At 40.2% G+C, this 11,149-nt stretch overlaps 1 protein-coding gene across 1 annotated transcript in view; it reads right to left on the bottom strand.

Annotated features, from left to right (window-relative positions):
• Nucleotides 1-11,149, bottom strand: part of MLXIPL (MLX interacting protein like) — a 56,495-nt gene that overhangs the window by 24,511 nt on the left and 20,835 nt on the right. The window contains exons 2-6 of the mRNA XM_015812807.1: nt 8,867-8,973; nt 7,469-7,551; nt 6,126-6,215; nt 2,998-3,042; nt 2,687-2,888 (exon numbers count right to left, since the gene is read on the bottom strand). Of these exons, the coding sequence (XP_015668293.1) occupies nt 2,687-2,888; nt 2,998-3,042; nt 6,126-6,215; nt 7,469-7,551; nt 8,867-8,973 (527 nt within the window). The remainder of the gene's footprint in view (nt 1-2,686; nt 2,889-2,997; nt 3,043-6,125; nt 6,216-7,468; nt 7,552-8,866; nt 8,974-11,149) is intronic.

Consider the following 11,149-nt stretch of genomic DNA (forward strand, 5'->3'; position numbering starts at 1 on the left):
CCTGGCCTAGGGAGGATTTTTAAATTGGGTTTTTTAGAAATTTTAATTATCACAACACTAAAATTTTGGTTTTAATTTGGTTTTATTCGGTGGGGTGTGTGGGTCTCTCTTTGTTTTAATAATGTTGTGAGCCGCCCTGAGTCCTTCGGGAGAAGGGCGGGATACAAATTGGAATAATAATAATAATAATAATAATAACTCCTAAAATGCCCCATGCTGGCTAGGGAACTCTGGAAGCTGAAGTCAATATATCTTAAATTTTCCAATATTGAGAAACACTGTTCTAAACAGCTACCTGTTTAGAAAAGGACACAGTAATCTAGACCAGAGGTCCCCAACCTTTTGGGCATCAGGGAGCGGTTCTGTGGAGAAAAGTTTTTCCATGGACCGGAGGGAGCGTGTGCTGCCTGCATCCCGCGGATGGGGCTTTGCTTGTTTGTGCGGACCAGTTGTTGGCATGCCGCGGACCGGGACCGGTCCATGGACCGGGGGTTGGGGACCCCTGATCTAGACCAACCTATTACTGCCTTGCAAACTGAAAACCCATCTGTCTACCAGATTTCAGAAAATAGCTTATTGCTTCCATTGAGGGATATTGTCTTTGCAAGCCTTGCATGCTTGATCTGCTGTCCTTCAAGTTAGTTCGTGTGATTAATGTATCTGAACCCAAGAACCCTGTTCTTGAAGCAAACTAAAAGTCCACATAAGTCAGAATTCTGTTGCTCCTAATAAGTAGTCTCTGCTGCTGTTAGATCTAACAAATAAATAGGCAACTGTCTTGTTTAACAATTGTTTGAACTTAAAAACGTTGAAAAAGTAACTTTATTACTGGTCCTCACATGTATGACAATTACAGCATCCCTGCAGTTGCATGATCAACATTTGCATGATTAACAATAGATTTCTGACAAGCAGTCAATGGAGAACAGCAGTAAGACCACAGATTGTGGTCACCTGATGTTTCGCTTAACAAGCTGCAGTGGTTCACTTAACAACCACAACAGAAGTAAGATTGTAAGCCCATCACAGTCATATGATGCTTCACTTAGCAACTGCATTGCTTATCAATGTAGTTGCTGGTCCCAATTGTGATTGCAAAGCAAGGACAACTTGTTCTTAAGATAGATCACCTTTGAACCTAAAGTTACATTTAGCTATCATAGGTAAGAGCCATTGACACATCAATTCTCTATTGAAATTGTCAATATTGTCTGAATTAATGGCTTTAAAGGGTTTATAGTTTATGACAGTGACTATCCCTATGACTAATTATTTGGTACTATGGCTCAGTGGAGACATAAGGATTTACGAGATTAAGCATGTCATTAAGCATTACTGTTAAAACAATAAAGAGAAATTATGCTTTTGGAAGCATAATTTAGAAAATGTTTACCTTATTGCTTTTTAATGTTATATGATTAAAAGCTAACTTATCATAAATTATGACACATAACTTCTTTTTATGCTCTGGGACTCAATGCCACAGATATATAGCATATTCTTTCAGGATGAATGGCCAAGAGCCATGGTGGCGCAGTGGTTAGAATACAGTATTGCAGGTTGATTCTGCTCACTGTCAGGAGTTTGATCCTGACCGGCTCAAGGTTGACTCAGCCTTCCATCCTTCCAAGATCAGTAAAATGAGGATCCAGATTGTTGGAGGAAATATACTGACTCTGTAAACTGCTTAGAGAGGGTTGTAAAGCACCATGAAGTGATATATAAATTTAAGGGCTATTGCTACTGCTATTTGGAGTAGTGATAGTAAGTCAAGGAAAAAGCTAATTTCATGTCGATGTTTCAGAAAGGGATTGAAAATAAAACTAACGATGCTTTATAAAAAAAATCTCTGGTAGGACTACATTGGAATACTGCATACTTTTTGGTCACAACTTCTTTAAACGGTGGCAGAATTATAAACAGTATAGAAGAAAGCAACTCAAATGTGCACAGGTTGGGAGCAACTTCCTATGGAAAAAAAAATACAGTGTCTGAGAATGCTTGTGTTGAGGAGGAAAAGTGTAAAGGGAAAGTGGTCGAGTAAATTAAAAGTATGCAAGTGGCAGGGATAACTACTCAGAGTAAAAAAATAGAGATGAAAGGTGGAAAATTCAGGACGGAAAAAAGGAAGTATTTCACAAAGCTAAACTATGAATTTCTATTGTGATAACCAGTCTTTAAAAGGGACGAGACCTTGTCATGGAAAATAAAGCTATCAAAAGTTACTAGTCAGGATGGTTTTATTATTACCTACAGATTCTTGTCAATGCATTTCTTGGTACCAATTATTGGGAGGGTACTGTGATACTCATACCTTAAAGCAGGGGTAGTCAACCTTGGCTCTTTTATGACTCGTGGACTTCAACTCCCAGAATTCCTGAGCCAGCACAGCTGGCTCAGGAATTCTGGGAGTTGAAGTCCACGAGTCATAAAAGAGCCAAGGTTGACTACCCCTGCCTTAAAGGTGAGCTTCCAACAACTTTTAGTTGGTTTTTTGGGAACCAGGATTTTATAATGGACTAGTGGACATATTTAGTCTGATCAGGCTCTCACAAGGTACCATCTCACTGGCTTGTGAACTCCCTAAAAGTCCCTGGCTCATTAGAGGGACCACTGCTCTGTTCTAGCACAGTAGAGAAAATCTTCAGACTGTCCCAAAGCCGGCTGAGATAGACACCAGAATTACCTTCTTCTGATGATGATTGAGGGGGACAGTTGCCCTGAGTCATGGTGAACAGGGTGTCCGAGATGTCTGAGAGGAAACTGTCCATATCAAAGAGTTGCCTTCCCTCCTCCTCTTCCTCCTCCTTATCCCGCAGCAGCATTGGCACCACATTGGAGAAGAGCTGGTTACACCAATTCTCTGTCGATTGCCAAGGTACATCTTCCTGAACAGGAGAGAAATGAATCTTCAGCTGGGATCTCATTAGGATCCCTTTTGCAATGAAGAGCTTATGTGCAGCTCCAAATGGATTAAGCCAGATTCTCTTCACTCACCGGTTTTGGGCTGGGAACTTCCCCTTCCCGGCTAAACCTGTGGAGCTGTAAGAGAAATGCTACATTAGAATTGGATTCCAATTGAGGGATGACACTTGTTCTGGCTGAAGCTGTAAAGGACAAGGAAAAGTCACCCTCGTTTCAGTGGGAATGAAAGTGACAGGTAGTTTGAATCATGCTAGTGAGGACAATGCTGGAGAATCTTAAGTAAGGTTAATCTAGTGGTTCCTAATACTCTTTCAGGTAATCTCTGACATCCTTAAGATAAAAGGATGTGCAAAAATTTAATCTCTCCTGTGCTGAATAGGCCACCTCCTTTTTGCATTGTAACAGGTAGTCCTCAACTTACGACCACAATTGAGCCCAAAGCTTCTGTTGCTAAGTGAGACATTTGTTAAGTGAGTTTTGCTCCATTTTACGACCTTCCTTCCTACTGTTGTTAAGTGGCTCACTGCAGTTGTTAAGTCCGGGATATGGTTAAGTGAATCTGGCTTCCCCACTGACTTTGCTTTGCTTTATGACACCACTACTGTCATAAATATGAGTCAGTTGTGAAGCATCTGAATTTTGATCACGTGACCATTGGGATGCTGCAAAGGTAAGTGTGAAAAACGGCCATAAGTCACTTTTTCCAGTGCTGTTGTAACTTTGAACGGTCATTAAATGAACTGTTGTAAGTCGAGGACTACCTGTATTTTGGAATTTCTACAGAAAAAAGTCTCGCTCTTCTGTGAGCAAGGAAAAACTCTGTGATTCTGCTCCTGCGGTTATACTATCACTTCTGAATCATGCCAACAAAGAATTAATGTTTCAGATGAGGTCATCTGACAAAGGTTCTAACTATCCTTTCAGAAGTAGGAAAATATCATGTTAACACTAAGACACAACTTGGCCAATGACCTTCAATGCAAATGCACTGCACAGCCACAATACATTGACAAACCACTAGGTAGGTTTTTTTTACAATTATTGCATCAAGGTAGATTAAGGGAAAAATAAAATATAAAATAAAATAAAATACTTTAAGAAGCTAAAACATTCATTGATTAAAGCTTGCACTTCTTTGAAATCATGGCTCACCAGGGATAAGCTTCAGAGTGTGTTTCCAATGCAATCAGGGCCCATTTGAAGTAACAGTGCTTGTCATATGTAGCAAGAAAATAGTAAGTAAGAGAAAGGACTATTTTATGATGACTTTTGTCCAAAGCAACGAATTAAAGAGAGGCCATTCTTTAATGCATTTTCGGAATCCATAGATTTGTTATTTTTCTAACATATCGGCTTGTAGTGCCATTGCTGATGAAACGCCAGCATCAGTACCTAAAAAGTCATTATCACCATCACTTTCATCACCATCAACCCCCGGCCAAAAAAAAAAAGCCTAAAGGAAAAAGCCCCAATCAACTTAGATATGAGTATGCTTGCCTTGACATTGTTGCTCTATGATGCACCATTTCACCCAACTGAAGGTTACAAATAGAAGAGTTTTAGTAGTATATAGATAATAACATAATAATAAGAACAGTCCAGCTTTGGACTGTTTTGCTAGTCCAGCAGTCTTGAAGCAGAAATTCCAGAGCCAAAAGTTTTGATCTCTTGTGAATCTTGGGAAAGGTAAACTGTGGGTATCCCTAATCAAAGAGCAAATGAGCCCCTAGGTGGAGCTGCTACCCAACTCATGATTTGGAGTTGATTTTGACTCTTTCCATTTCTTTTGGTTCCCTTTTGTCAACCTGTCATCAGCAAATGGTGAATGGCAGATACAATCAGATGATCTCAGGGAGTCTCTGAGGACAGATATGAAGTCTATCTTTTCTATCTAGTAGCCAACATGGGTTTGGTAAAAACAGATCATGCCAAACCAATCTCATCTCATTCTTCGATAAAGTGACTAAACTAGTAGATCAGCGAAACGCAGTGGACATGGTATACTTAGATTTCAGTAAGGCATTTGACAAGGTAGACCACAACCTACTGCTTGGTAAGCTAGGAAAAGATGGAATAGACAACATCACCACCAGATGGATCTGTAGCTGGCTAACAAACCGTACTCAACGAGTAGTCCTCAATAGCACTACATCCACATGGAGAGAAGTAAGTAGTAGGGTACCACAAGGTTCCGTTTTAGGCCCAGTACTCTTCAATATCATCATAAATGACTTAGATGAGGGAATTGAAGGGGAACTCATCAAATTTGCAGATGACATCAAACTGACAGGAGTAGCCAACACCCCAGAAGACAAACTCAGGATCCAAAAAGATCTTGACAAACTTGAACAATGGGCTTTGTCCAAGAAAATGAGTTTCAATATGGAGAAAAGCAAAGTCTTACATTTAGGCAGGAAAAACCAAAGGTGTAAGTACAGATTGGGCGAGACCTGGCTTAAAAGCAGTAACTGTGAGAGGGACCTTGGAGTCCTAGTGGACGATCACTTAACCATGAGCCAGCAGTGTGCAGCAGCAGCCAAAAAATCTAATACAATCCTGGGTTGTATAAACAGAGGCATAGAATCAGGATCACACGAAGTATTATTACCGCTTTATAAAACCCTAGTAAGACCACACCTGGAATACTGCAGCCAATTTTGGTCACCATATCACAAAAAAGATGTTGAGAGTTTGGGAAAAAAAATCAGAGAAGAGCAACTAAGATGATCAAAGGCCTGGAGACTAAAACATACGAAGAACGGCTACGGGACTTGGGTTTGGCTAGTCTAAAGAAAAAAAGAAATAGGGGAGACATGATAGCAGTGTTCCAGTATCTAAGGGGCTGCCACAGGGCAGAGGGGGCCAGGTTGTTCACCAAAGCACCAGAGGGAAGGATGAGAAACAATGGTTGGAAATTGATCAAAGAGAGAAGCAACCTGGAACTAAGGAGAAACTTCCTGACAGTGACGACAATCAACCAGTGGAACAGCTTACCCCAGAAATCGTGGGCGTTCCATCACTGGAGATTTTTAAGAAGAGACTGGACATTCACCTATCTGAGACGGTGTAGGTTCTCTTGCTTGAGCAGGGGGCTGGACTAGAAGACCTCCAAGGTCCCTTCCAGCTCTATTCTATTCTATCCACCCACCCAGCAGGTCAGTTTGATAACAGTGTGGGGAGAAAGGAAGACAAATCCTTACTCTTTTCTTGTAGTAGGTCCGCCACTTGTGATACTCCTTCATTACCACCTCAATCCGTCGCTTCCAGTAGTTCCCCTCCAACACAACTGCCTGAGAAGGAAGACAACAAACCAGAAGAAGAAATTAAAAGAAAATAATGATAAAACCCTCATTTTTACTCATTTTTAATTGCAATTTTCCAAGTTCAGCCTGGCTTTTGGGATGATAAAACCATTTTAATATTAGCATGTATTATTAATGTAACTAAAGGGAAAGATATTTAAGTGGATTGATCTCCAACACAATACTAAACCATGGTTTGGCTTAATCATATCTTGCTGAATGGATTAAAATGGATGGGATCACATCACACTAAACTATAAATCATGGTTTTTAAACAGGTTATCTGGGACCATATAACAGTCGAAGAAAAGAAATAACCACTTCATGACATAGCACAATGAAAGGAAGACGGAAGGAAAAGACAAGCATAAGGAAAGACTGATCCAGTTCACAAGATGTTCTTGTTTTCAGTGTCTGATAAATTAATAATGTCAATAATTTATTAAATATTATGCCGTTCAATTCCCAGCAACGCTGGGTGGTTCTAAGGACTCCCAACAATGGGTTAGTATTAACCTGTGTCATTAGTGATTTATATATGTTATATGAACTCTGCTGTTTGATTTATATAGAACGTATTTTACAATCCCCCAAAATTGCTTTTTTGATTCAGCAATCAGATTGCGTGTTGCATGAAAACTGCTGAGATCTCAAAAGGTGTTTTTTTTCAAATGGCAACTGAATTTTCTTGATTTTTTTTTTTTGAAGACAAGATGCTTCTTGGATGAAAAGTAAAACGTCTTCAAGAAAAATCAAGAAAGTCCAGTTTTTGTTTAAAAAAAACCCCCACCTTTTGGGACAACCATCACCTGGATGACTGAGAACCTCCACAGACACAGCCATGTGGTTTAAGTGACATAGTCAAATAAGTTTGCTGACTTTTCCTAACACTCGTTTTATCAACCTGTAGGAAGAGTGGCAGAACCTGGGGGCAGAGTTAAAAGAGGGATCATCCTAGAATCTCTACATAGCCACAAACAGACTAAGTCCAGCTCTCCCCCACTTGAATTCTGTTAATCCTTATCTAATACCTAGCAGGTGCTAACCATTAGTTGAGAATTTACCTGTGCATAGGCACCAGTAGCAATAAATCAGTTTAATTGGACCTTCACATGTGGACCTAATCTTTCATGACTGACAAAACTGTACCCTCAGCATCATCTATACACACACAAAAAAAAACATACATACATACATACATACATACACACATGATATGGAGAAAATGCTACACCACTTACTTCTGGCTTTCGATGCTCATCTGCTTCAGACCCATCTAGAGGAGTAACAAATCCACAAACAGAGGTCTTCCTGCGTTCCACATCTGTGTAAAGAATCTATTACAGTAAATATTCCATTGTCCAGGCAAGCTAAGGAGGCACAGGTATTCCTGCTGCTTCTCAGTATCTGTTTTATGAGACAACCATGTCATTTGCTTTGCCCCCCCCCCACCTTCTCTTTCATCTCCCCTCCAAAAATATATTAAGCCAGAAAAGATGGAGTTATTGCTTGCTTTGTAATGCAAGCAAAAAGACATGCAGAAATGTCCCCCCCCCCACTTTTTTTTTTAATTCCAGTTTTTCCCTACCAGTGCAGTTTGGATTACCACTTCCGTTATCCTTGTTCGTGCAGGCTGAGACTAAAACATCTGCTGGGTACCAAATCATGAAAATACTTTCTACTTCATTGTTTCTGTATTTCCTCCAGTTGCTATTTGCTATTCATGTAGCTGAGCTTGTTTTAGGCTATCTACAGCTGGATTGACATTCTTGATTCCTATTCACAGCTAGATGGTGACAAAGAGAGAGCTCCTTAATCTAAGCGCTTCGTTTATTTAAGAAAAAGATGTCTGAAGCTAGACATGATGCTATGGAATAGACTAATAATGGTGTGATTATATCATTTGGATGAGGAAAACTTCTAGGACACTATTGTCAGCAATTTGCAAAGCCATAGCAAGCTTTAGGATAGGGTAGGGTATAAGGTAGGGTAGGGTAAGGTAGGGGAGGGGAGGGGAGAGGAAGGGAAGGGAGGGGAGGGGGATCTGAGTGTGATGCTGGGACATGGTTCCAGAAACAATGGAACAAGTATAATAAAAAAGCCCCAATATCTTGGTATTGTAAGTATGATTTGGAGGCATCATGTATTTAAATACATTGCGCAGGAAGAATATTCTCATCCACAAGATAGAAACAAGGACAAAAAAGTATAGAGAAGTACAATGAATAATTTTGATGTAATCTAGATTTTCTTTTCTTTTATCTCGTCTACAATTTGTCATCCTGGGAACTTCTAACTTTTTACAATTTTGTTTTATATAATGTTGCTTACTCTAAAAGCTAATATCTTGATGGACATGTAAATATGCCTAGACTTATTCATTTACTTTTCACAAAGACCTAAGTTCCTTTTTTAGGATTGAAAAATTGCTTTTCAGATTTTTAATAAAATAAAAAATCCCATTAAATCTAAATTTGCTTGTACTTGGATCTAAAATGCTTTTCAAATGTGAGCAGTGCAAATACTGAAGCCCATCCCTGGGGAGCAAGCTTTGGCTCCTATCTACTGAAGCTGAGTTGAATTCCCAACCATCTGCCCCCAACCGTCTCCCCATCTCCTTCCTTAATCCCCAGACTCACACTGGATGTACCAAGCTCTCCAAATGGCATTGTTGAGGCGGATCTTGTCCCGACAAAGCAATTGTAATCCTTTAAAATTCTTCCACTTGGGGGATACCAGCTTCCCACTGAAATGTCAAAGAAAAAGACATGGATTTAAAGAAGGAGGGATATAAATAAGGAACAGATAGACCCCAGTTCTTTTCTTGACCAAGTTTGTAAGTCTTTAAATTGATCCAATATCAGTTTAACATGCCAGAGCTAATGGAACTATAGTTATATTGATCAGTAATCATTTGCTAGAACAACTAAATTTAGCAATCATGAACATAGGCAGTATTCCTTGTTTAAATGTGGTGGTCTTCATGCCCTGTTTATGGGCTTCCTAGAAGCATTTAGTTGATTGGTAATGGAGGCAACTAGACCTGATGAATTCTTGGTCTGATTGAACGAGGTATTTGAAGTATAACGTTGGATATCAGTGTCCATGGAGATTTTCAGTCATCCAGGTCATGACTGCACCAAAGGTGCTTTCCAAAAGGCAACTGGACTTTCTTTGTTTTTTCCTTGAAGACATTTCACTTCTCATCCAAGAAGCTTCTTCAGTTCTGAATGAATGGTGGAGAATGGAAGGATTTATATTCCTTGTTAGCACTCTTTCTGAAAGTCATTGAGGCCACTTGGTGGTTTATCTGTGCCCTCAGGGTCACCCAAAAAGTGCAAATGGGTGTGGAACTTTCTTAGAACTGCTGAAAGGACTATGTTGTAAGGTACGTTGTAAGGATTGCGTTGTAAACTTTGGATACCAAATCAGAATTTCCCAATCCTGAAGCAGCCTACTTTTCAACTGTGGATGCTGAGGGCAAACAGTAATAGAATGGCATTATCACATGTACATCCTACAGGCATTTAATTGGAAGCCAGATGTTGAATTAATGGATCTTTTATTCTTAGAAGGGCTTCCCGTCCAGTGCATTTGTTTGTAAAGAGATGGCTAGCATGCAAATTTGATAAACAAATTAACCATTTACAAACCATTATATAACTCTCCCAGGTAGGTCATCATTATGGCAAATCAAATGGTGCATTATCACTTCTATTGCAACAAGGTACTGAAATATCTTGTTGCCTTGACTGGATTGCTGTAATAATAACAGAGTAGTGCATGTGAAATGCTTTTAAAACATTAGATTGCTGAGAAGTGCAGTTTAACTAGTCAGGAAATAGCAAATTATGCGAGACTCCACATGAGAGTTCCCTGTTCTAGATATGTCACTGCCTTCTATAGGGAAGATGGTTCATAGTTTATTTATTGGAGCAATTATATTAGCACAAAACTAGAAATGACTAAAAGCGTGGGGATATCTGTGGAGATTCTCATCATCCAGGACATAGTTGTCTCAAAGGTGGTTTTTTTTCTTCAAAAGGCAACTAGACTGTTTTTTTCCTTGAGGAAGAAGAAGAAGAAAATGTTTCGCTTCTCTTCCAAAAAGCTTCATCAGCTCTGATTGGGGGGGGGGGGAGATGGAAGAATGGCTACCTATCAATACCTATCCTTCCATTCCCCCACCATCAGAACTGAAGAAGCTTCTTGGATGAGAAGTGAAACGTTTTCTTCTTCTTCCTGAAGGAAAAAACAGCCCAGTTGCCTTTTGGGGGGGAAAAGAGCACCTTTGAGACAAAGCATTGGATATATCATTTTCCTGTATAAGTGTACATATTACCATCATGGTCCTCTGCTTTGTCCAGCTTGCCACTGCACACACTGCCTCTGTGGCAAAATACCTTACCTTTACTAACCAAAGAGAGAAGCAACCTAGAACTAAGGAGAAACTGCCTGACAGAACAATTAGCCAGTGGAACAACCTGCCTCCAGAAGCGGTGAATGCTCCAACACTGGAAGTTTTTAAGAAGAAACTGGACAGCCATTTGTCCGAAATGGTATAGGGTTACCTGCCTGAGCAGGGGGTTGGACTTGATGACCTCCAAGGTCCCTTCCAACTTTTATTATTATTATTATTTACCTCAGGGCACCTTATTTCAGTTACAATAAATAAGGAATAGGCAACCTCTGAATGGTGAGCAGCACCTTCAGAAATGTGTCATGGGGGGGGAGGGTGGGGGGTTGAAGGAGGAGGGAGGCATTAGTACGGTCAGTGGGAGAGGCAGATATGGCGGGAGCAGGGGACCATATCGGGTTAGGGGAGCACGCACACGCTATTTACAAGCTTGTGGGCGCTCCGGTCCTCAGGCTCCTACTCGGTCTCCAGGAGACTTAGATCCCCCGGCCCGGGACTATCGGCT

Source organism: Protobothrops mucrosquamatus, unplaced genomic scaffold, assembly GCF_001527695.2.
Source record: "Protobothrops mucrosquamatus isolate PMUCROS unplaced genomic scaffold, P.Mucros_1.0 scaffold112, whole genome shotgun sequence".
In the NCBI taxonomy this organism is placed as follows: domain Eukaryota; kingdom Metazoa; phylum Chordata; class Lepidosauria; order Squamata; family Viperidae; genus Protobothrops; species Protobothrops mucrosquamatus.